General features: G+C 33.8%; 1 protein-coding gene across 1 annotated transcript in view; it reads right to left on the reverse strand.

Annotated features, from left to right (window-relative positions):
- Nucleotides 1-8,013: 8,013 nt before the first annotated feature.
- Nucleotides 8,014-27,964, reverse strand: part of LOC123654595 (rho GTPase-activating protein 100F) — a 52,839-nt gene continuing 32,888 nt past the window's right edge. The window contains exons 2-21 of the mRNA XM_045590491.1: nt 22,188-22,307; nt 21,338-21,421; nt 17,742-17,840; nt 16,121-16,397; nt 15,841-15,970; nt 15,355-15,519; nt 15,132-15,269; nt 14,883-15,013; nt 14,330-14,795; nt 14,163-14,248; nt 13,843-13,994; nt 13,372-13,615; nt 13,037-13,296; nt 12,276-12,461; nt 11,975-12,197; nt 11,686-11,886; nt 11,041-11,322; nt 9,160-9,237; nt 8,672-8,784; nt 8,014-8,592 (exon numbers count right to left, since the gene is read on the reverse strand). Of these exons, the coding sequence (XP_045446447.1) occupies nt 8,014-8,592; nt 8,672-8,784; nt 9,160-9,237; nt 11,041-11,322; nt 11,686-11,886; nt 11,975-12,197; nt 12,276-12,461; nt 13,037-13,296; nt 13,372-13,615; nt 13,843-13,994; nt 14,163-14,248; nt 14,330-14,795; nt 14,883-15,013; nt 15,132-15,269; nt 15,355-15,519; nt 15,841-15,970; nt 16,121-16,397; nt 17,742-17,840; nt 21,338-21,421; nt 22,188-22,307 (4,014 nt within the window). The remainder of the gene's footprint in view (nt 8,593-8,671; nt 8,785-9,159; nt 9,238-11,040; nt 11,323-11,685; nt 11,887-11,974; nt 12,198-12,275; nt 12,462-13,036; nt 13,297-13,371; nt 13,616-13,842; nt 13,995-14,162; nt 14,249-14,329; nt 14,796-14,882; nt 15,014-15,131; nt 15,270-15,354; nt 15,520-15,840; nt 15,971-16,120; nt 16,398-17,741; nt 17,841-21,337; nt 21,422-22,187; nt 22,308-27,964) is intronic.

Here is a 27,964-nt window from a genome sequence, read left to right on the forward strand (position 1 = left end):
GTCAAAAGTTCTGATGTAACATACATAAAAAAAAAAAAAAATAATACAGTCGAATTGAGAACCTCCTCCTATTTTTTGGAAGTCGGTTAAAAAATAGACAAACCCACGTTTGCATTTTCATACAGTCGTATTAAATTTATTCTTTAAATTCCTAGGTGAGTTTTATAAAAAAAACAATTTTGAATTAAATATAGCCTGGCCCGGATTTTTCAGGCAAACCTTTCACGATTATCACGATTACTTTTTTTAATATACTAAAATAAATATAAAATCATTTTCATCCATTTGGCAGACATATATATATATATATATATATATATATATATATATATATATATATATAAATCAATCCCTATATCCCTTGGTCACACAATGCCGCGTGAACGGCTGGACTGATTTTGCTAATACTTTTTTTGTTGTGTTTGTTATTGTCAGTAAAAAGTTCTTATGAAAGAAAAAAATAAGGAAATTGCGCGGTAAAAAAATATAAAATTTAAGAATACTTAACCACCATATTAAATTATTTCTAATCTAACGCGCTTTGGACAATATAATTTTTTTTTTTATGTGTTTGACATTTGACATAGAATTATTAACAGAAGATTGGTTGTAACACTTTCTAAATAATAATAGTAAGCCTAAAAAATAAGTGAAATCGGTAAAGTCCTTCTAAAGTTGTGGCGTGAACAAGAGAAAAATAGTTAATTTATATATATGTACATAAATAAAAACAACTAATTATATTAATTTTACAAACAATTTAAACTTCAATGTTTGAAATTCTCTAGCAGACTCACAATAAAAGGAACATTCCACTTCATTTCCGTTATTTAGAACCAGATCGATAAGGATTATCGGAATGCTCTCGAGATAGCTGAGGTAAGAACGTATATAACGTTTAACGTATATACCTTTTTTATAATTAATGTTTTAATTTTCTATAATATCAACTTGATACTCGCTTTATTTTGAGTTAAAGGTCTTATTCTTGAGCATATAAAACTACTATTGCCCTTTCCTTCATTGATATTGCTTAGGTACTGCTTTTCTGTACTGAAACCATCACTGATTCATTCCGAATCTTTGATAGCTTCACATAAAATTTTCCTTCTTCTTTGATTTTGGAACTATTTGATGTTACATTGCTGATCAAACACTTGTGTTAAAGGTAACACGAAATTTATTGTTTGTAGTTAATTTTTCTTGACACGTAACCCTTATTGTCCTACCTCAAATATTTCTATCGTATCTGATAGGTGATAGTGATATTAATAACTGTCAACACTCGCCGCGAACAATACGTCATAATGGCTAATACATTATTGTTATGGTAGACCGTACTCAATCTGTCTGTCGTGCTGACATTGCTTTATTCGAATTAGTAATAAGTATTAAGCACCTAAAAGCTACTAACGAATAACTAAATTTAAAATACCTATAATACAAAATTATTTTATATTTTATTTATTCAGTACAAATATTTTACCTTTTACTGCTTCAATGAAATTTTAAGCTCAACAAACATTTTAAAGTATGTCTTGTTATTCAAACTTGCTTTGCTTGCTATACCCAAGTACCTACTTCATAATGTTTCATCATTACAGCCTATACAGTCCACTGCTGGACACAGGCCTCCACAAGTTCGTGCCAAAAATGGCGTAAACTCATGTGTTTTGCCCATAGTCACCACGCTGGGCAGGCGTGTTGGTGACCGCAGTACTGGCTTTGTCGCACCGAAGACGCTGCTGCCCGTCTTCGGCCTGGCATAATAATGTTTGTATAAAAGTAAAGATCGTTTGTATAAAAGTAAAGTAAAGATCATAATGTTTGTATAAAAGTAAAGATCGTTTTAAAACTAATTAAATAAGCGTTACCTTTTCTAAACGTTTTGTTCTTAATTTCCCTCATACGTAACAATTTACAGTAATAGGACGGGAATGTATATATTTTAACTGTTTTTAATCAATTTAAAAAAAAAAGGAGGTTTCTCAATTCCAAAGAATATATTTTTTTATATATGTTCTCGGGTAACTTCGTCGTTTATAGGCCGATTTTTATAATTCTTTTGGAAAGGAGATATTCCAAGGATGGTTATCATGATAAGGAAACTAAGATTTGATGATGGCATCCCAGAGAAATCGAGGGGAACCTTCGAAAATCGTAGTGACGACTGTTAATTTGTGACGTACGTTTGTTAATTTTTTTCGTCTACCTACGTCGTAGTACTTCTCGATGTAATTGAAGTCGGTTTTTTTATCGTTTGATAGCAAACACAATTATAAAGTTTTCTAATTAACACCGATATAGTTGAGTTTATAATATAAACAAATCTTAACCGAAAAGTATAGATACTAATTATTAAGATACCAAACTTCGCTGTAGAAAATTCAACTTCAATAATAAATTTGTTGAAAATTAATATTTATATACTATGCTTGACGGTGATTTTAAACATCGTGAGTTGCTGTGAGATGTATTATTAAAAATATATAGACAAATGAACAGGCGCCACAATCGCCCACCAGCGTAGTATTAAAAGTTAAATCACACAAACTCAAATTGGACATTTATTCGAACAAAGACATAATTACAATTCAAGATTTAATTTTAGAAAGTATTAAACTCTCATCACTCCTGCGCGTCATAAAACTGAAATACTTCAAAGTTTAGTCGCTTGCTAACTCTGTAAAACAATTTTGTGAAAAGCAATCAGCAAAACTTTTTCGTAATACTTTTTTTGTATTTGAAAGAATTTTGGACGAAAATTCAAAACTTTCTATCGAACTTTTGGGTGAACCGAAATATTCTGAATATTTAAACTTTAAGTGTAAGCTTCCTTTTACTTAACTTTAAAAAGTTTTTGGTAACAGAAAAGAGGTAGTAATATTTCAAGGTAAAAGAAAAAAATTAATTTGTACTCAATATGTACAAATTTACCGCGTGATCAGCTGTATGGAACAAAATCGTCAAGAAAGTTTCGTGTCTCAAAAAATAAAATAGTTTAAAAAATCCAGGTTATAAGTTTAGTATTCATATGGCTGTGAAGCTGCAAAGTATAACAGATCCTACCAAATCGTTTATTCTTCTCGCTTATAACTACTGTAATAAAAAACTGTATTGTTATTTATATAATTTAAAAAAATATATTATATGCTGATTTAAAATAGTACACAAAAAAAAACATTACCATAGCCGTGATGGCATATGAATCTATAAGGGTTGCTAATCATTCAGATTCCAAATTAGTCCGGTTTCTATATTTAAAAGTCATAAATATATTTGTACAGATATATGTTGCTGATCGATTTGAGAGACACACAAGGAGAGACAATTAGAACATAGTGCCTCAGAAATAACGTAAAGCTGTCGGATCTCGTTAATAGACATTGATAGGGGGGGGGGGGGATCTCGTTACTCATAGAAGGATAAATATTCGCTAATCCGTAGATATATAACTGCATATAGACAAATTAAGCTCCGCCTTTATTTGAGGAAGTCCTATGCCTAGCAGTGGTACTATATTTTCGTAATAGTATCACTATTGTATTTGCTTTTACAGTCTTATCATTCTGGTGTTATATTCTATTAAATTTGTTACAGGAATAGCCTATTATATAAATCTCGACTGACAGCTTGTAAAAGTAACGAACTCCCCGAGGCACAATATTTGCATAAGGATAAATATCCATTTCGAGCAGGACTCGAACCCGCGACCGTAGATGTTAAGGTACCTACACGGCACACCCACCATTACACCAGAAAGATCGTCAAAATATAATGTAAAAATATATCTGGGATATTTTACGCAAGAAATAAAAAGTAATAATAAAACACAATTAACGTTGTATTATTTATTTCGTCTGTGTTCCAGCCGCCCGGTACATCGAGCGGCGTATACTCGTTACGTTTAGTACACGTAGTAACGCTACATTACCAAATTTTCGAAATACTGATATTATCTGAGGGACGTAGCCCCGCAACGCAAACAAACAGCGACTACAAGACTGAGAGGGGGACGCCCGTGTCCGCAGTAAATACTCTATAACGAACATTTATTTACCATATAAACATTCATAATACAAATCATAAAAGAAACTATTTACACTATGTGATATTTTTTTTACATATATATCGGTTATTGCTCTATTTGAAAACACATTTTAATCATTTTTACTTCTTTCGAAGTGACAGTGATTTTTTTTTAATGTATCTAAATGAACACTGAAGGTAAAGGAAGGAATGCTTTGGCACCATCTGTCAATACTATTGTGTGATAAGAGATTTCATAGGAATTTAATTAATTCATTCGTTTTAGCTACCCTAAACAATGTAACCTATATATTTTTCTAGACCCAAGCCACTTTAATGAGATCATGAATCAAAATTTATCTAAGTTTTTCTATAGTTAAAATGATAAGAAACAATAATAGTTATTGATTAAAAGATAAGAGTATTTTTTATGTGAAAATTATGCATTCGCAATTAGTTGACTCCTAGAATAATATGTACGCAATATGGTATACACAAGTATATTTGACCAAAAGTCGATCATCGTAGATTAAGGACGGAACTCCTTGTAGTTTATGTAAAAGTAATACTTGTTCTTTACAATACTTGTTGTTTACCACTGAGGTCAACGTTTTTCTTTAGTCATTAAAATCGTTAATAATATAAATTTCATTATATCGAAAAAAATTATAAAATTTCATTATATAATGAACATATAGCTTAGCACAGCAGAAGGAACATGCTTGTATGACAATAATATATAACTATTACAGATTCTAAATACTTCTGTAAAAATTTAATAAACGGCAATACCAAAGTTTTACATATTAAATACTTCGATTGGGATAAAAAAAATAATATCATAATATCTTCGCATCTCATTAAAACGTTCGGGTATATTTACATAAATTCACAACATATAATTTATCTACATAAATATGAGAAACGAACGTTGCCTCTCGGTGTTGTTGTCGCGTCGAAGCCAACTGAAGCCGTGCGCCGTAGTCACTACACACTACTACCGCTACTGCGGCTGGCTACACACTGTCGAGCGACACTTCAAGTCGTATTTACACCTATGCTGTATATGCGGATCGTACTATTGAATATAACATTAGTTATCTTTAATATATTGTTAATTAGTTCTCATATCGTCTTATAATTAAACTAGACACTCATTCTTTCGAATATATCGATACGATAGAGATCGGGCATAGAAAGTCTTATAAAAAGCCATTTACTATTAACTTTATTTTAACTTACAGACAAATTTCTTTCGAAGTTTTTATTATCAGTACTGAACGCACCTATTTAATAGGCTGTATGTATATATGTATATTACTGTAAAAGTCCTCATAGTGATAGCCTTAGGTTTTAATAAACTAGTTGATTTAAATCAACCGATTTAACAAATCTTTATAAGTACGAAACAAAGGTAAGGTTGAAATTTTATGAGCAAGCGCTTGATATATTTTATGTTTTATCATAGGAATCCTATGAATTATAGTTTCTAAAATTATCACGTAAGGTAACAATCAGAAACTGCCAAGGCGAGCTTGAATCCCCATTTAATGTGACCTAGAAGCTGCTAATACCGCAGCGTCGTAGGTCTTAAACGTTCTAATTAATTAAATTAATCGATAGTTTCATCATAAAATAGATTTCCTAACCACTATTAGAAAAACTTAAGATGTACTAAGATCCAATACACAGTAAAAGACCAAAAATCATGTCTTGTAATAGAAATTCTTACATTTACCAATTTTTCTACTTAACAAAATTGTAAACCTAAGATTTAGACTTTACAGTAATATACACAGAAAACAAACGCTAATATGAATTTATGAAAAAGCGATGTAGATATGTTATGAATTTTTTTAAATATTCTCAATAAACGATTAATTAATAATTAGGTACATATCATATAGAAAATTTTTATATTAGTTTTCTTAAACTTTATGGCATATAAAGATCAAAAATCGTCGTTGCAGCTATATATCGTTACTTTTATGATGTCTCCAATAATACGACCCGGTATGTCATTAATAACAGCACGAACGAAATTAGTGTATTGTTCTAATTATAATCTAACGTTAATGTACGCGTATTACAATATTTATACTGCTTCGTTTATGTTATATTTATACGAGATTGGAAGATGAATGACTTAGTTGCGAGTAACAACAACACACTAATTCCATTAGCTAAATTCCTGTACAAACTCGTTAGGCGATTCATCCATTATGTATTAGATTTTTTTAATAAATTCACTTCTAAAATCATATTGTCATAGATTTTCAACCTTCAGAAAATATTATCATTAAGAAATATCCGTGCATGAATTCTCTACCACGATCTACACGAGTCGCATACACGTTGCAACACCCTAATCAACTACGAATAAATTCTCTTTTTCCATATACTTAAGTTACTCAATTTCATACATAAGCACATTAACATGTCAATACAATAAAGTCCAACTTCTTTAATAATTTTATTTAGAAATATTTACGTTAATATTATTTTAACATAGAACATGACGAGAGGTCCTCGTTTGTTAAGTGAGAGTAGAATAAGAATTCATGAGCGAACATTCGGTTTATATAAAAGGCGAGGTTCCAACACAAGTCCTAGTATTATCACAAACAAGAAACAGGTAAAACGGTAAAGTATCAAAAACGTTGTGTCCCATATCAGTCGTGTTCTTTGTGCAATGCTATTTTATAATAAACATTTATAACAAAACTTCTCTTGAAGTGTTGCTCAAAAGCCATTTGTAACCAAATAGCCTCCGACAGACATATAAATAAGTGCTATTAATACAATACGTTCTCTATATAAAATGGACCAATCATGGCAGTGAAGTTTTAATCAGTGCTGTCATTGGTCGATTTCTACCAACCTTATATATATGTCCAGCAGACGCTAGTTTTAAGAACTGAGGTATTATCTGCGAATTTCAACACTGAACGTGTAGTGTGTGTGAACACTTTTAGTGCCAATTTAACTTTATATTTCTTATTAAATCATTTTTACTATAATATTATATTAATTTATATAAATTAAACGATCATTCAATGATTTCAATAACATGTTTTTGACATAATATATTAATTTATATAATATTGAAATTGCTTAACCTTTATAAATACTAGACAATAATAAAATCTATTGAATCTCTTTGAAATTCGTAAATAATAACTCCGATCTTGAGATTGCGACCGATCTCACTGGATAAATATGTATATCCATTCCTTCATAGAATTAGCGACTCGTAAAAATGCTTTACTAAATTCTATGTTAGTTTAATATACCGTTATACATATATTTAAGTTATTAATGAACAAAGATTATTTGGAATATTCGAAACTTTCATAACAGCAACACTAGACCTTCTAACTTGTCACGTAATCGCTCGTTCTACGACGGATGTCCATCGAATGGTACCTACTACGAGCTACTGATATGGTCTCAGTCTCAAGACGGTCCACGTCTGATCTATGATACTCTCCCTACTCTCCCTACAGACTTGTGTCCACTGTCGACACGAACAACTTGATAACTGGATGCCACGAATCCATATCGTGTATTGTGTGGCGGTGAAGTTAAAGTTTACGTGAGCCAATAGCGTGTCGATCGTGTACGCAAGCCTCTGATATGTGGGACGATGTGTGTAGCGCTTCGGGCCGTCCGCCGAGGTCCGCCCGAACGGTACAAAATCGGAGCGTACCTACATGTACGTATTCAATTATATACAATGTACAATACAATACGATAAACACTATGGCGTCTACGGGGCGGAGCGACGGCGGTCGGCGAGGCGTCGCCTCGCGCGTCAGATGGTAAACATTCTCACAATAATATACATCGTAACTCGCTCTATATATAACAAACATTTCACGAGCGCGCTCCACGCTCGTCATACAACATAATATACAGCAGAATCGTAGCACTCTTTCGATTCGATAAAAAAATTGACTAGAAAATCTCAATTCGCTATGAGCACTATGTGTGCGTAGATGTCGAGGAGAAAATGTCGGCGGCACGCCACGCCTCCGCTTCCTCCTCCGCGTCGTACTGCTGCAGGAACGGGTTGGTGGAGCTGTAGCGCGGGCTCGGCGCGCCCGAGTTCAGCGTCACCGCCAGCCCCGCCGACGTGCCCGGGATCGCGGAGCGTGGCGACTCGCGCGAACCGCCCTCTCGCGGCGTACCCTCGCGGGACGGACCCTCGCGAGGCGTTCCCTCTCGCGATGTCCCCTCACGCATCTCCCTCGAATTGAACTCCCTCGGCGTCGTCGCTCTCGGAGTCGGCTCCCGGGGAGTGCTGCGTGGAGATTCACGCGGGGAGGCTCGAGGAGAGTGTCGTGGCGACGCGCGAGGTGAGCTCGCTCGCTCCGGCTGCCGCAGTATCGATGATACCGATCCGCCGTGCTTAATAGTATCAGCCGGGCTGTGGCTCCCGGAACTGCTACTGGGCGAACCGGGAGATGATACCGTCACCTGACGGGAGCGAGGCGGAGCGGGTAGAGGGCCTCGCAGTGGCGACTGCGGACGATATTGGCCGACCCTGGCTGATGAGAGAACCTGAAACCGAAAGACAATGTTCTATGTAAAAGATATCAGGTCGAGTAAGAGACAACATTTCTTACGATACATGACGTACATGTGCGGGCGGCGAGCGGTCTGCTCCGTGCCGAGCCGAGAGAGCTGGCGGCGGAGATGCTGCTGATGCTCCCGCTTGATGCCGATATGGACTGACTGAGGGCGGAACTCGGCCTAGTAAATAGTAAAAAAATGTTTTCATAATATGAAAAATAATTAAAGTAACATAGTAAAAACATTGAAATAATTAAAAGATTGAGTTTGGATTTTCATGAGCGGTAGATAAAAAATTGATGTAATTTTTCGTTTAAAAAAGTGTCAGAAAAAATAGATTAGCTAATGAATATAATACAAGCTTTTATATTAAATTATGAAATTCGTGTGCTAGTTAATCTGATTTATAAATAAATATGACGGATTAATTAATAAAATATCAATACGATGAAAATATTTAAAGCGAGTTAAATTAAACAGTTCGACACGGCTCATCAATGTAACTTAGAGTCATAAAACGAATCCTATTACAAATACCAGTAAACATTTCTAAACCTGGGAGGGTGGCTGAGGCCACTGGCGACGCACTGACTCTGTTTCCACGCGGCCCGGTTGCTGGCTCGCCGCGCCGAACTGTCTACAAACATACATGCGTTAAGGTACCGCTTAGTTTAATCACAACAACGACAACAACGACATGCAAAAATTAACAAAGGACATAAGCACATTGAGAAAAGCTATAGTTGATTGGATGATTTAATACACGTTCTAATTTTTAGGCCGCTACCATATACCATTATATAAATTACTGATCGGACTGACGCTATTCATATTGAGACATTTTTAAGTGTACCTACACCAAAATTTGATACATTCTATATTGTTGTCTGTTTACACGAATTTCACTCATTATAATGAAAGCACTTTTCGGATTTTATCGCGGTTTATGAAGTTTTTTAGATTCCCGACGTTTCGAATACTTTACAGCAACCATGGTCACGGTAAACCAACCAGATTTTTTCTAATCCTCTTTACTAACGTTGGCTATAGCTAGGCATTATTTCAGCTAGGCTAGGCAGTATTTGTGCTTGTTCACGGAGCACTCTTTTTTAACCGACTTCCGAAAAAGGAGGAGATTCTCAATTATATTGTATTTTTTTATGTATGTTCAGAACCTTTGACTGGGTGGTTTTGACTTCAGAACGTTTGACTGGGTAGACCAATTTCGACATAATTTTTTTTAATCGAACAGTGGTGCGTGTCATTTTGTCTCATTTAAATTTATTTGAGATCTAACAACTACTTTTCGAGTTATGTCTGGTAATACATTTTACTTGACTATTTTTTCGTGGATCTACGTTGTATTATACCGCATAACTTTTTACTGGGTGTACCGATTTTTATGATTTTAAATTTAATCGAAAGCTAATGTTTATGATGTGGTTATATTCAAATTTCATCGAGATCTGATTAATTTTTGAGTAATCTTTGATAACGCGTATTTACTTGACTATTTTTTCGTCTTCCTACGTTGTACGTATTACTTGTGGATGTAATAGAAGTCGGTTTTTTTTTTCCTTTGCGAGCAAATACAATTATTAATACGCGTATAAAGCACACTGCTTACCAAACCAAAGCTGTGTGGTTACGGCAGTAAAGAGCCACCCCCTCTCTTCCCGTGGGTGTCGTAAGAGGCGACTAAAGGATAACACAGTTCCACTAATACCTTGGAACTTAAAAAGGCGACCGACGGCGGGATAACCATCCAACTGCTGGCTTTGAAATACACAGGCCGAAGACGGGCAGCACCGTCTTCGGTGCGACAAAGTCAGCCCTACGGTCACCAACCCGCCTGCCCAGCCTGGTGCCTATGGGCAACACACATGAGTTCACGCCATTTTTGGCGTGGACTTGTGGAGGCCTATGTCCAACAGTGGACGGTGACAGGCTGAAGTGAGTGATTGAGTGAGTGAGTGAGTATAAAGCAACACTGAACACACTACGCGAACGCCGATTACTCTATTTAATACTAGATTACTATTGACGGAATATGAATGTTCGAACAAATTTAATATAAAATACGATGGCAGCTAAATTAAGTAAATTGATATTTTGTCGTAGTTAGCGTCAAAGCTGTTAAGTTAAATTTAAAAGTGAAGTTTTGATATGTGAAACGTAAAACAATTGTGTATTTTTGTAAAACAATCTGAAATACCTTTTCGTTTCATTACATTTAAAGCAAAATATATTTACTTAAAAATACACGTAATTTTACACCATAATTAAAAGAAAACAGCAGCCAAGTGAGTTTTTGAGAAGATTAAAAGAGATATAAAAATGTGATTATAAAGTTTTTTTAAGAAAATTTTTAAAGATTTATAATAAGCATTTTAATGAAAAAATATATACATAAAGCAACACAGACGATGACATTACCTGAACGTTTCGGAGCTGGCCAGATCTGCAGGAGACATTGGAGAACGTGTATAGGACGTTGGTAGTCCAACTCTGCTGGAGGCTGTGATTGTAGCATCAAAGGTGGAGCCATCGCCACGGCTAAGTGCTGTGGCGACATTTTATTTCGATCTTGGGCAGCAACAACTAATGCCAAATGGTCAAGAAGGAAGACCAAAGTAGCACGAGCAGCACGAGGAAGGCATTCAACTATTGACGCCATCAACCGAGCATTACCTTCTTTGTCATCTGGAAGGCATACCCCTGCGAAAACATCATAAATTATAGGCTTCATTGTATAAATGTATATTTAATTATTTATAAACTAGTTAGTATATTACCCGTAACATTTCAGTCACGAAATTGTTACACTACAATTTTGTGACTGAAACGTTACGATATTTTTGTGACTTTTTAACAGACTTCCAAAAAAGGAGGAACTTTTTGAGTAATCTTTGATAACGCGTATTTACTTGACTATTTTTTCGTCGACCTACGTTGTATTACTTGTCGATGTAATTAAAGTCAGTTTTTTTTATTGTGAACTATTCTTTAGTTATTGCAAACATTTTTATTGAAAAAAGCTTAAAAATATGTCTTTTTTCATATATAAACTTTGTAAAATACCTAGAGCATCCAAGGTCATTTGGTATAAGCAACGGCTAAACAATGGCTGCGGCAACTCCGTCAAATAATCTTTTAATACGCCAGTGATAACGTTGATATCGGGAACCGAGTCCGGTGTAAGTTCCACACCTCTAGCATTTCGCTCAAATGCTTCTCTTAGTATACGTTTTTTATTTGCAGAACCACACAATCGATAAAGACCTAAAATCAGAATGTGAAATAAGATATACTGTAACTTATATATATTAAACAAATCTCAACACATTTAGAATACAAAAAAAATCTTTACCTATAATGTCCAAGCCACGTCTTTCTATTTCCTCTACACATCTTCGCACGACTAACGGCACAGGCGGCGCATGCGGTGGTCGAAGCTCTCGCGCTACTACCGTCTCTAACTCAGCACCGAATAGCGGTGGCGGCGCTAGACGTGGTGCAGCCGGCCGTCGTCGAAACAGTTCGTGTGGCTCCGTATGACGGACTCGCATATATAGTGTACCTCGTGGTTCCATCTGAATAATAGTCACGTTTGAAAATTAGCTCACTTTGCTGGCTTACTAAATTGTCTTAGTAAATTCACAATAACCTACTTTTATCGCAAGCTGGTGAGATGGAGAACGAGCCAGTAGATCTGGCAGTGTAACGGCGCCACGAAAACAAAGTTTGTGTCTATGTTGTGGATCCCAGGAGTATACTAATACATCGAGCTGGCGATTATCAACGAGTTCTAATTCGAACGATTCATCCCAATCAAATTGGAGTTCACCAGTACGTACCTGTATTAAAGAAAAAAAAAAGAAAATTGAAACAGTGACTATAGAATAAAGTACCTTGAATAATGATAGTAATCAGAATATTTTTGTTAAAATTAATCACTTTTAGAAATAATATTCGATTGCAGTCGAACGTGTCGTGTGTGGCTACGGCACTAAAGAATTTAGCCACCCCCTCTCTTCCTGTGGGTGACGTAAGAGGCGACTAAGGGATAACAAGGTTCCACAACCACCTTGGAACTTAAGAAGCCGACCGATGGCGGGATAGCCATCCAACTGCTGGCTTTGAAATACACAGGCCGAAGACGGGCAGCAGCGTCTTCGGTGCGACAAAGCCAGTACTGCGGTCACCAACCCGCCTGCCCAGCGTGGTGACTATGGGCAAAACACATGAGTTCACGTTATTTTTGGCGTAAACTTGTGGAGGCCTATGTCCAGCAGTGGACTGTATAGGCTGTAATAAGAGATTCGATTGCAATTTCTTGTAACCACTCATAATGCTAAACATATTGTGTATTTTATAATAGCTCTACTATATTTAACTAAATTAATCGAACTGGAATATTTGGTTTACTGACCACTGTACGAGCTTTATGAACACGGTCGCACTCTAATACGCAATACAAATCACGAGGTGCTACTGGAGGTTGTGGAGGAGCAAGAGGACCAGATGGTGGTGACCCTGGAGAAGATCCAGATGGTGCTGGACGTAATCCCCGACCAGCAAGGAGATGAACCCACAGCATTCCAGAGACTCCTCCAGCTATACGTGACAATCCCGTCATCGAGGTTGAAAGACCACCTGTACCTGGTTTGTCTACTTTGTATTTTAGGAACTCTGAAAAAAAGCAATTATAAATTAATATTCATTATTAGCTGATGGCCTATGACTGAAATGGTGTCATTATTTTACCATTGGGATTGATATCTAGATGACGTTGATGTCTTGAGCCAGGCGTTGGTACAGGACTGGGATTGGGGCAGTTGAATTTTGAACCCAGTTCAAGTAGTTGTCTCACGCGTCGAGCTGAGGGGGATCCTCCAACGGTTGGCCCTAGTTGCTGAGACGAAAGCGAACGAGCTGGTAAATGGCGTGGTCTTTCAATACGACGGGTAGCTAAACCGAGTGACGAACCGAAACGACTACCACTTTCCATCTGAAATCAAATTTAGACAAAAAGTGTAAAACAAATTGAGTTTTTAATTATTTGAGGTAAAATTAATGGAATAACTGTATAGTATATTTTTTCACAAATTTACTTTAAAATAAAACATTTTACGTAAACTTCGATAAAAGATTCTCTACTACTAGTATTTTTATGATTAAAGAAAAAAAATTATGAACCTATAAAATATACTAAGAGTATAATTAAAATTGACTTACATTTTTAAGAGCATCGTGTATGTTTTCAGCAGAATAGTGCGTAGGCAGCCTTGGACGAAGGGTTTCATATAGAGCGCTAGTAGACGGGGCTCGAGATAACCACGCACGATATTCATCAGAAGTGAACACTGAGGGAGAAGAAGGCAATCGACCTGCACATAATATTTGAACATAGGAATGTAAAAAAAATGTACAAAATAGAAAAAATTTGTAAAAAAAAGTGGTAATTTAGTAAATATTTTATTGAAAAGAAATTTTTCTTTAAAACTAAATCACTCTATAAATAAACAAAAATCTCGAAAAAAATTGTTATAAAGTACCTCTGGAAGAACGCAAGTCTAGTCTCGAAGATAATGGTTCAGGTTCGTCTTGAAGAACACTTCCAGCTCGTCTTGATAGACCCAATCTGATGAGGAAAAGAATATTTTAATTCTTACTTTAATAAGCATATACTCGCGTAGTACACCCGCTTCATATTAAACCTCACCGTTGTCCGGTTCCTCTTACATCTCTCGGTAACGAATTAAACTTCGATCCAATGTCTCTTCCTAAAGTGCTACTTCTGTAACCACTTAACCCTGAGTAGTATGGAGTTCTTGTAGGAGCTGTAGCTTCTGTATCTGACGAGTAATCTAAGCTGCGGTTTCTTCTACTAGTGCCAAACTTGCTGCCATAAGATGGTAATCCCAAACCCGTAGTTCCATATCCGGTTCCAAGTGTCGAACTCAATCCAGTTCCTGTTAATCCAGTTCCCAATCCTGAACTTGTTAAGCCCGAGCCTACTAGACTTGAACCTGTCAAACCACTTAGGCCAGTGGACGATAATCCCGAAGGTAGACCAGGTCCTCCTAAGCCAGCACTCGCAAGGCCAGTGCCTGTTAGGCTAGAGGGAAGACCAGAACCAGGCATTCCAACGCCACCATAGCGTTGTCCGTATCTACTTAAACTAGATGCTGCAACAATAGAAGTGAAATAATTTTTTTTATATAATGTGTTCATGTGATCTTAAATTTATTTTTATTGATACATTTGACCACTACCTCCTGGTCCCGCAGTAGAAGCTTTCAAACTAGATCGAAGTAGTGAATGTCGGCCGAAATCAGAATGTGTTTCTGCTCTTGGTAGCTGTTGTTCAGAACCCGATCGTGGAACCCTGCCTCCAAAACGCGTGCTTAAAATAAAATATTTGTTTAATATAATATAAATTAACATACGCCTCTATTATTTATAATTTAGCTATAAACAATTCGTAGTAATTAATATGTACAATATTTAAAATATTTTAATACCTTCCAGTTTCAGGATAGAAAGAATGCACTTTTTCCGCCAGACTTTCTAAGGTGTTGGGATAAGATCTTTCGTATGGAACGAAATGTGTTGCAGATGATTTCGGTTGTTCCGTTATCACTGGTGGAGGTGGTCGATAGCTGTTGATAATTTTGTTAAAGTATTACATATATATCCTGTTGGTGTTTTGTTACTTTAATAATAATTTATTAATCATCTTTGTACCTCCATGTTGAATGGTCTGACGGTGGTCGTGAATTGTAGTATAGATCTAACGGTGTTGAATCTGGCGAGAGCGCTCCTAGTTGCATACGACTTCGTTCCTCCCGCCCATCGCCTACGGGTCTTACTGCACTCCCAGGACCTCCCGTTGAACGAAGAGTACCATGTCTGTAAAATTGACCATTTTATACAAATTCTACCAACTCAAAATGATCGTTATACACATGAATCAAACACATTCTTGAAAAAAGTACCAATATTGTTTTCCTTATATTTACTTCATGTTATCGTTTTCTTAGTTTTACAATGTTGTAATTTTTTTTCAAAACAGAGTGAAATATTATAATAAAAAAGTCCCAAATATTACAGAGACATAAAAGATCTAAGACATTCAAGTTTGAACCTTGAAATATATAATACATGTATGTATTTATACTGTGTGAAAAAGTTATATCGTAGCAATTATAGCTTTAGGAGTTAAAGTTTTACTGTGAATAAAGTCCGTCGACTCTGTCTCGATCTCGATCATCGTCGTCCCGACAATCACGCTTCAGCACAACAACTGGGGGCGGTTTGTGCTCAGGGCGCGGTAACGATGGTGATCCAGGCCCCGATTTACCTAAGGAACGAAAGAAATATGTTACATTGTAGACTTTTTATTTTTATTATAATTAGTACACGTTAATAATAGAATACAAGAACTATATACAGTAGTTAACGTAATAAACATTTTCTGTTTGCTAAGGAAATCTTTATCTATATCAATTACCTTTTCGTTGTCTGGTACATAGCAACAGTCGTCGCGGTATCGACATAATAATTACTACGTCGTCCAGGGACATACGCCTGACATCGACCAGGTTGACGGCCAGGATTTCATCCCCAACCTTCAGGCATCCACTGTTATATACTGCCGATTCTAGAGCAATTCTAGATATAAACACTCCATCTGTCCTTGCACCACCATCTCCTTCTCTTATATAAAGGCCCAAGGTTTGACCAGGGCGTTTTACGATCTCCACTAGTTGAACTATGTGGCGTGCGTCCTGCAAGGAATAAAATATTTTTGGAAAAGGCCTAACTTACAATAGTCTAATTCTAGGGCTTTTGGTAGTTTGGGTATATTTAAAAACATACAGTTGTGAATTCTGCCTACTAAAAGCCCAAATACAACAACAAATATTGTACATAAATCGCTTTTTTTGAATGATTTTAATTAAAAAAGATATGAAGAAAAAAGTATTTATAAAATATAATATATATTTTTGACAGTTATATTTATAATTTAATAAACAAAGTTCGTCTTCGTCAATTTAATGTTGTAAAAGTAAAATATCAATGACTTTAGAATTACCTAGGAAGCATTTTCTTATTTCTTTTGTAGTAATGTTGATTATTTTTTTAACCGACTTCCGAAAAAGGAAGAAGTTATCAATTCGACTGTATGTTTTTTTATGTATGTTACCTCAGAACTTTTGACTGCGTAGACCCGTTTCGATTATTTTTATTTTTATTATGTCATTGGTCCCGGTGGATGTGTCATTTGGTCCCAATTAAATTTAATTGTGATCTAACTAGTACTTTTTGAGTTATATCTATTAATGCGTATTTATTTGACTACTTTTTCGTTGACGTTGTATTATACCGCATAAAATTTTACAAGGTGTACCGATTTTGATAATTCTTGTTTAAATCGAAAGCTGATGCTTATTTTGTAGTACGATTTCAATTTTATTGATCTCTAATAACTGCTAATTGAGTTGTGTTACTTGTCGATGTAATTGAAGTCAGTTTTTTTTCGTTTGCGAGTAAACACAATTATACTAGTATAAATAAAAAATGTTTCGAAAACATACGTCAACAAATTCAGCTAACCATACAAACGTCCTAAACGCTCTCGTATAATGTAATGGCGCGCAACAAATAGAGGCAATTCTCGAATCGACCGCAGAATGCGGCAGGACTGCCACAATGCATAGCAAGGGACAAGAACTGAGAGTGCACATCCCAACAATGTTAGTCTAGATTGCGTTCGCATTCCCAAAGATCTAGGCCAGGAACAATAGGGCTGTCTGGAGTGAGCTCTTTCAACGTTCTGTTGGGTTACGAGGTGAGTATTCAGGTCAATGGAGCACGTAAAATTACCTGTTTTAAAACGAAATTAAATGATAATCCGGAATATTTAAACATCAGTAAATTTGATTTATAAAAATAAAGAACATCGGAATATGTAAAGAAATACAAGTGCTAAACCCTTAAAACATAATTCTTTATTTAGTCTTCCTTCACATAATAAAAACCAGTTCTTCAAATTTTTGTACGTTATCTTTCGTAACAATGAGACTTATCATAAAAAAGATAATTAACGTAAAGAAATGTTGAGCACGTACTTGTAAAGCAAAGAACTTCTTAGCGGCTTCTATATTGTTTCTGCCAACTTGTCTCAATTCAAGAATCCGTACTATCATCTCACCACGTCGCTCTACTGCCTGTGAAATATTTAACACATTGACAAATCATTACAAATATATGTATATAAAATATATAATGTATATAAAAAAACTGTTCATAAAATAAAAGTGAAGATAGTAACATCCATCTTGGTACATTATTGAAATACGCCACGCTTAAGGTAAAAGATAAAAGTTCGAGAAGAAAATCAATATCGGATAAAAATTGTAATCCTGAGAAGTCTGAAGCGTACACTGTTAAAAATTTCTTTGGTAAACTTACTAAAAATGTGTGGGAAGTTTTAACGCAAAACAATTTAGTAAATTTACTAAACAGAATGCTTCAACTCAATTTGAGAAAATTACAAAATGTTTTTGGAAATTTACCAAGCAGTTCCAGAAGATTTAAATAGTAATTTTATCATACAGTTTTGTAATTTTACTCAAGAATGTATCATGAAAATGCTTAGTAAATTTACTATGCTGTTTTGTAACTATACTACTTAATTCACTTGAATTGAGTTTGATAAAATTGCAAAATATTTTTGGAGATTTACCAAGCGGTTACAGAAAATTTGATTAGTAATTTTACTATACAGTTTTGTAATTTTATTCAATAATTGATCATAAAAATGTTTAGTAAATTTACTACGCAGTTTCGTAACTACACCAACCAATTCATTTGAATTGGGTTTGATAAAATTACAAAATATTTTTGGAAATTTGCCAAGCAGTTACAGAAAATTTGATTAGTAATTTTACTATACAATTTTGTAATTTTAATCAATAATTGATCATAAAAATGTTTAGTAAATTTACTACGCAGTTTCGTAACTATACCAACCAATTCATTTGAATTGGGTTTGATAAAATTACAAAATATTTTCGGAAATTTACCAAGCAGTTACAGAAAATTTGATTGTTTAAGAAAGAAATAACAGATCAAATGATTTTACCGATGATTTTTTTTTATGCATACTAAGAACTTTTAGCCCATAAAACCGTCAGGGAATATTTAATATTTTAAATGATAGTTTATACATAATTATTCTCCTTATATTAGAACTTTAACTGAGAAAAAAAATCATTACTTTTAACTGCAAGAAAAAAATTAAATACATATATTAAGATTGAATGGAAAAAAAATAAGTATTCGATAATTCATTTTCTAACCAGCTAATTCACCAACATTTTCTAACTTTATAACTTGTTAAAAAAAAAATTCGAAAAGAGGATGACCCTGAAGGCCATCCTTGCAACTTCCCGCTATCTACACTCGAAGCGCGCCGAAGTAAGTTCAGGAGTGCTTTGTTGAGCTCTGCGAGCTCATCAACACTTCAACATTAATGATTTTTGAGCTCTTCGAGCTCAAAAATTTTTTTTAGAACTTTTGCAACAACGATATCTTACGCATCAATTGACCGATTTTAACTTTCTGAATGCTATTCGACGCAGTTTCTCGAGTACTAAAAATGTTGTGAAGAGAACAAAATCGATAAGTCTCAAAATTTCAAAGTTATCTTGAAAAAACGTTTTTTTTGGAATTTTTGAAATGCCATAACTGCAAAACGCGTGGTTTGATTTCGATGTTCAAGACGGCAATCGACGCAGTTTTTTGAGGCGTAAAAATGTTACAATGAGAGCGAAACCGATGAGACGTAAAGTCACTAAGTTATTCTAAGAAACGCTTGTTTTTTAATTTTTTCGATTTTTTTGGTTTTCGATATCTCACGAACGAATGAACCGATTTTGATTTGCAAAACGGCATTCGACGTCGTTTTTTGAGCTTAAGAGCTGATTAGGTTATGGAATTGATCGGTGCAATAGCCAAAAAGTTATTCTAAAAAAACATCATTTTCGAAAATTTTTTTCCGCGGTTTTTTTTTAAATTTCTCAAAATCTACCGAATCGATTCACTTCAAATTTTCAGGAAGTCTAAGTTGAGTGGAACCCTTTCGAATGCCACGAGTCTCGTTTCGATCGGTCAAGCCGTTCAAAAGTTATAAGAGGTTTACATGCGTACACACACACATCCACACAGACATACAGACACCCTCGTAAAAATAGTCAGGGAAGCTTTCTAGGGCCTTTAAACGTCGAGATATGATGAAAACTCGACTTTCGAAAAACGGGGTAAAACCAATAACTTCCCGATTTTTAAAAAAAATTTTAATTTTTTTAGAGGGAAGTTAAAAATGCTTTATTAATCATAACTTTACTATATATAATTTTCAAATCAAAATTTTACATATAAATATGATATAAAAATATTGATAAATTTTTAATAATTTCAATAATATGTAAATAAACATTTTTTTTTGTAATCTTTCAAGAAACTATGGTAAACCGAAATACTAACAATTTTGGTTCATCTAAAAAAGTAGTTACCCTATTATACTGTTAATTATACAAAACACTGTATAATTTTACAGTCAAAATAATAAAATTAATGAGAAGATTATTGAATTTCCAATGAATTCATTAGAATTCGAATTTAACTATTGTTTCACAATCTTACTAGACCACAGATTAAATTAAAATACGCACAATGTTTGTAAATTTACGAAGCTTGGAAACGAAAGTCGACAGCGTGTTTAGTAAAATTAAACAAGGCTAAAGAAAAATAGTATTTTTTAGTAATTTTACAATACATTGTGTAATTTTACAATAAGAATAGTAAAAATACCAAAAAAATTTTTTGAATTTTCAAAAATTCCATTGTAGTTTCAATTACAATATTGTTTTGTAAATTTACAACAAAAGTAGGAATTCAAAACACAAATAATGTTCGTAAATTTAAGGTGCTTGGTATCGAAAATTGATAACCTGTTTAGTAAAATTACACATGGCTACAGACAAGTAGTATTTTTTAGTAATTTTACAATACATTGTGTAATTTTACAATAAGAATAGTAAAAATACCAAAAAAATTTTTTAAATTTTCAATACTTTGATTGTAGTTTAAATTACAATATTGTTTTGTAAATTTACAACAAAATTAGTAATTCAAAACACAAACAATGTTAGTAAATTTAAGGAGCTTGGTATCGAAAATTGATAACCTGTTTAGTAAAATTATACATGGCAACAGACAAATAGTATTTTTTAGTAATTTTACAATGTATTGTGTAATTTTACAGTTCAAATTGTAAAAATAATAACAAAATTTGTAAATTTCTAAACACTTCACAGTAATTCGAATTATAAAATATTTGGTAATTTTACAAAAAAATATAGTATCTCAAATTACTAAAAATTTTGGTAAATCTTCAAAGTTTGTTATTAAAATTTAATAAACTGTTCCGTGAAATTACAATACAAGTAAGATTTATACTCTAAGATTGTAAAATTAAAGCGCATCTTAGCAAATTTTCTCATATGTCTTGGAAAATTACTCAAAATGTGTTATAATTTGAATTCATACACACTGATTAGTAATTTAGCCATCTCATGTTGAGTAAAAAAATGATAATTTTACAAAAATTTTTTACAGTGTATAAAGGGCAAATATAGGTGTGATGCGTATGTACAAATACCTCGAGAGCCGCGGCCGTAGTTGCGTCGTGATCATTTTCCACCATTTCAATTTGCCTAAAGATTTCATTGCTGACACCGGATACCTAAAATTAAAAAACTTTCTTAATCCTGTGATTGTTGAACTTATAAAATTTATTTAATTGGACAGATTTAAAACTTATCAATTACAATTATATAATTTTTAGACAGGTTTTATTGCCATTAACATTATGGGGCATAAGTTTTCGCTGTTCATCAACGCTTTCTGTATAATTATATGTGTAGACAATTATTTAAACTTCCTTTGTAATAATACCATATGTGCCATATATGTTTTGTATTGAATCATAACTATAACAACAGATGAGAACATCAATATTAAATTGTGAAGGAAGTGGTTTGACTCGCTCCCTCACTCGCTTGAGCCTGTATTATCAAACTGCTGGGTATAGGCCTCTTTTCCTATGTAGGAGAAGGATCAGAGCTTAATCCACCACGTTGTTCCAATGCGGGTTGGGGGATATATTTCCTACTATGAGTAACGATCACTATCAGGTGTGCATGATAACAACCGACAGCTTAACGTGCTCTCGGTGGCACGATGGGGAGACCCACAAGGACTGCACAAACACCCAGACAACGGCAAACATCTGTATGGCCAATACAAATGTTTGTCATGTGCGGGGATCGAACTCGCAACCGTCAACGCAACAGCCACAAACCAGTACTGTGACCGTTGCGTCAACGCGTCGTTTGACTATTATTGGCGAAAGTATTAATGTAATTGTTAGAATAGTATTAAGGTTAACTTGTTGTATTATGTTTATCATACAATGTAATAATTATGATTCTGTATAAATACTTGAATACCTTCCTGAAGTCCGGCTGCAGTACGCAGGGCGGCGCATGATTGGCGCGCGAGGGCTGCGGCGGGCCGGGCGGCGCGCGGCCCGGCGAAGCCGTCAGGTCCGGCGCCGCGCGGCCATTCTCCTGTTACAATGTCATTTTAATTGTTAAAAATAAATTTTGAAAAAATTGTTGAGAAATAACGAAACGTAAGTCTAAATGACATCTAAGAACATGATTTAAAAAAAAAACAAATATTAATTTTGTTTTGTACGTTGTAAAAGTATTTTTAGAGTAATTTCTACGGACAAGCATACTAAGATTTTGGTAAAAAGCTTACAAGGATGAATATCTATCGTCTATAAATCTTCCTGGTATATAAAGTTATCCACTGTTAATATAATCATGGATTCCCCAAAAGATATATAAATCACTAACTTTAACCCACGGCTTCGCTCGCATTGATTTTTTTTTAATAAAAAGTATCCTGTTACTTTTAACACCTCTAATAATATGTGTACAAAGTTCAATGATGATCGGTTAAGTAGTTTTCCGTGACCGTCGATAATACAGTGCAACGATATTACAGTACTCAGGGTTGGAACTTCATTACTGGACTGCTAGATGGCATTGAAGTAGCTAGCTTATTTGAGAAACAATTTTTTTATTTTTCGTAAAAAATAATTTTATTTTTTATTAAAAGTATCCTATGCTACTTTATGCTACTTCTAATACCTCCAAGAATATGGGTACAAAGTTTCATGATGATCGGTCAAGTAGTTTTTGCGAAACAAACAAACAAAAAAAAGCGTAACAAACAAACTTACATTCACATTTATAATATTAGTATGGATTTGTGCCACAAATAAACTCAATGCCTCAATAAAAATGTACATTTCAATAGCTTTTTTTTTCTTTCTGATTAAAATTGTCTATTTCAATAGTCCTTTTATCATCGGCTAATGTCGGTGCAGATGACGAAACAAAATGTGACACAAAAAATGCAGACGAATAGGTGAAAAGAGAATAGATAAACGAGCCAAAACAATGCTGTCCACTAAAAAGGGTACAAACAAAAAAACAGCAACGCTCTGATAGTGACATATGGAAAGCGTTTGTAATTTATATTTTAGCTACCTCCCTCATGTCAAATTAAAATGTGACGTGTAACAGTTTTATTCAACAATTATAAAATCCTCCATTAATATTTTAATTGCTAACGGCGGAACTTCGCTGAGGTCGAGCGCACTTCATTATTTTAGTTTCATTTATTTCTCTTTATTCTAGTTCAGTATTCGTTGCGAGAGACATGTAAATGAAAAACACAATGAACGCATGAAAGGAACGTTTTTCAATCGGAACACGAAACTGGGTCAAAGTTCAGAGATAAACATCCATATGTTTTCCTTATCGATATTTTTTTACATAGCATAGCAATCATGTTTCAACATGTCTACAATTTTGTTTAAAAGCTTTTTAAAAATGTAACCATGAAATTATAACTGTATCTATATCCGTAGCGTGCATTCCATATAGGCAGAAAGGCACTGCCTACCTTGTCATGTTACTAAAAATGATACATAAAACATGAACATTACATATTTTTGAAAAAGACATAAACCATAATTTAATTTAAATCCGCTTTAATTGAAAAACCCGCCGTCGTATATGCGAAATCAGCGCTTCGCGCGAATCGACGACGAGCCTTTTATGAAACTTCTGCCTACAATCGCTAACAAAATGTTAGCAATGACAGTAGGACATTATATAATGCTACATTTTTATAATGTCGCACGTCTTAAGGAATACGAACAAAGTAAAGTATAGTGTTTTTAACATTGGTCGGTTTAACAATGACAGTAGGTACAGCCTAAGAATAATCTGTCAAATCAAATTGTCTTGAATTCGATACCGTTTTTACCAATAATTATGATTTTTGACACGGTCTCATAATCGCAACATTCAACAGAGTAATTTCGTAATAGTAGTAATTCGCTTTGAATTTTTCGTTTGCGCGTTCTTGTTATTAGTGAAAATATTAATATATTAGAGATGAATAAGTTTACTTGTGAAATTTGTAATGGAGATGTGTGTTTGATGAAAGTAAATAGTGCATCCAAATTCAAAACGTCGATTTTACGGATAAATTAAAAATTGTTCAGGCGTATCGATTTAACATATAAATAACAATGACGTTGTAATTTTTCATTTATTAATAAATAAACAAATACTTTCATTATGTATACAATTTCGTAACTAAGTAATAGTGTTATCAATGATTTCCTATGTTTGACACAAACGAAATTATTATAGTCCCGGCCTTATGAGATCACAGTCTATCCAGTAACTGATTTGTTTGATAACTATCACTTGGTTGTTGTACGTGTATTTGTATGCCTACATTATTAGTATAAATGCACTTTACGTGTCCAATAATTTACTTGTCTGTTCTTGAAATTAGCCTAAATGAATTGAATTAGTTTCACTATTAGACATGTACATTAAGTAAATATAGCACCAATTTTTAAACGTGCAGCTTTAATTTGTGAGATATTGTCGCTGCGTTGTCCGAGCAACGTGATGTTATTATTTAGCTCGCTCTATGCGGACAGATAAAAAAAAACTTGACATTTTCATATTAAGATTATTGAATTAGTCTAAAAGCCTCTATTCCCAACAAAATTGAAATAAATTAGGAAAAAATTGCGAGAAAGTAGGTGAAGTGTGGCTGTTCACATTTTTTTGACTGCCTACCCTGTCTAAAAACTTTATGCACGCCACTGATCTATATAATGAAAATTATTGAATTGACGAAATTATTATAGCTTTTATTAATATTAATATAGATTATGTAATTTGACTATGTATTGTGAATTTTTAGTAATAACTTAGTTTTGTTTTGTTAAATGAAATAATGGAATTGAATGTGATGAGAATTTTCGTATTTTTATCTTCATATGACATGTATACGACAGCGACACTAACGCATTAGGATAATATCCTGTAATGTTAGATGTATGATGGAATAAATAAATAAATATAACGAAGCTCGTTTATTTTATTGATTTGTACATATTCGTTGAGTAAATCGATGATTACGGATTTTAATATTCAGCACATTTTTAAGTTTATAATTATAAGAAATTAATATAAAGAATACATGTTTTAGACATCATTTACGCAAAATATTTTTTTATTCCCAATCCGTTAAGATTGTGTGTCTGTGGAGCTATTCGGTCGATTGAGGGAGGCGGGCGGTCCATGACCTACTTCCCTCTCGTACGCACGAGGTCACTGTACTGCAGCTGCAAGATCCCGAATGCCGCAGAGGTGACTGGACGATCTCGGGCCACCAAGTGCTTTTATCTACCAACGCTCTAGTTTCGTTAAGTTACTACGGTTAAAATGCTTAAAAAACACAAATACTTTACGGTGATTAAAAAAAAAAAAACTATATTGTTGAATGTTGGCTCAAATTTATGACTGAAGTTTGTGAAGTATCGAACTATCGACTTAAATCGTTGATATTTTACAATATCTACTAACATTATAAACATTTAAAGAGGATTCATAACTAAATTCAAATAAAGATAATTTTTCTATAAAAAGTGCTATTTTGTATATATTTATTTTAGTATAATTATGTTTCAATTAACATGTGTTAACTATAATCAATCTGTAGAAAGCTGAAAACACTATTTTAAAATATATTTTACATACACAGAAATAACATAATATTTAAGTAACCGTTTTTATCCTATGTCTGTAGATATCAATTGTTGTAATACCTACATTTCAGTTTGTTTTAGTCAGTTTCTGTTAGTTTGTAGACAACAAATTTCGACGATATTAATGTAACTGCTTTTAGAAATTTAGATCAACTTTAAACTAATTTAAACGTTCTGAATAAATCTATTTCGGATAAATGTAAAAATGATAAAAATATTCTGAGTTATTTAAACTATTAGTCAGTTGATTAATAATTTGTACATAAAATTTAATCTATAATAAGTAGTAATAACAGGATTAACTTTTATTAATTATGTGCCTTAACAAGGAATTCAAAACTGTATGAACAATCTTGGCCAATTAATCTTATTTAATTGAAGTTGAACAGATAAATACCTTCTGAAAAACATTATTAAGCCAACAAGGGAAAGCAATTACCTAGTGATATATAACAATAAAGAATAGAAGAAAACGCAAAGTCATGATTCATAGCGGCATCTTTGATTTATTCCGTCCGAGTCTAGGAACAAAAAGAGGGTAACTGAAAAAAGATTGCGTCCCATCCAACGTGACATTTCACCCACTTTCCTAACAATTACATACGACATAACCACTCTTTACATGCTTTCCACGTTTGGTATATTCCTAAACGGTTAAAGGTTGTTATTGTAAAATATTTTCTATTCCAGCTGAATAAGATCAGTATTTCATTACCTAGTTATTATGAATATCTAGATGTGATCCACGTAGAACTGAACAATGGGAGGGTGGAGAATAAGCTGCCAAGTATCAAAGCATTTTCATTATGTTAGCTTTAATTCAATCGTTTTTCTATTGTTCATCAGTCAGATTTTTGTAAAAAAAAAAACTGATAATTTTTCTCATTTTAGACACTTTTTACATCTACCTTTAGAAAATAATTATAAAATATTTTCCACTTAATGCGCGTATTTACTTTATTCCATAAAAAAGTAAATTATTAAAAAAAAATACTGACATTACGCGTTTTATTCTCTATGGGACGAAATACAAAACATTTTAGTCTATAAAACGAAAATAATAAAGACCGTTATTTGAACAAGATTTTTAAGTTAGAACATCATTTATCGGTATAATTTATGAACAGTTTAATAAAGCACTGCTATTTGCAGACCTTCAAAGAAATCTAAGTTACTATATCCCCACTTTCATTGTAATTTGTAATCGTTTTCCAAAATTAATTTGAAAATTAAAGTGAATTAGGTATTTTTATTTTATTTGTAAACTTTATATTTTGAATTTAACTTCGTTAATCTGATAATGAAAATAATTTGATATTGATGGTTATTTATTTGTAAACTGCCAGAATAACTACCAAAATATAATAAAACGCAAGTCATAATCGTTAAATTTATAAGAACGTAACAAGGTATCCAGATTCAAAATACAAGAGACAATCCAAGACGGGGCAGTTAAAAAGACGCTCGGAGCGCGAATCGATGAGCGCCGTACGCCTAATCGATATGCCGTACTACTTGCCTGAATGAACTGCGCGCGCCGCCCGCCTTACGTAACGCGCACCTAACACCTGTTGCATTACTACCACCCAGTTATAACCCGGCTATACTAAAAAACCCCGCCCATCCACTACGGCGTTTATTTAACACTCGCTCCGAATTTAGGCGGGTTGCTAGTGTCAATGCACCGCGGCAACCTTCGGCGCTGCACTCAAGGGTGCATAGTAGTGGCTAGTAGAGGCATGATAATGATCTTCGTTACCGATATTAGAGTATAATGATACGATTTTATTGAAATTTACCAATATTTGTGTCTTGATATTATTTTTCGTAGAATTTATATTTCATATATTTTTTTGGTTTTCGAAGCGATTTTTAATTTTTTTACACACAACCTATGATGCCTGAACCGTAAATATATCTAATACTATTAAACGATCAATTCTTGTATATATTCTTATACGAGTATATATAGAATCTGAGAATCTGAATCTCGGAAACGGCTCCAACGATTTTTATGAAATTTAGTATGCAGGGGATTTCGGGGGCGGTAAATCGATATAGCTAGGATTCATT

The sequence above is a fragment of the Melitaea cinxia genome, chromosome 6, assembly GCF_905220565.1.
Source record: "Melitaea cinxia chromosome 6, ilMelCinx1.1, whole genome shotgun sequence".
NCBI classification, from domain to species: Eukaryota; Metazoa; Arthropoda; class Insecta; order Lepidoptera; family Nymphalidae; genus Melitaea; species Melitaea cinxia.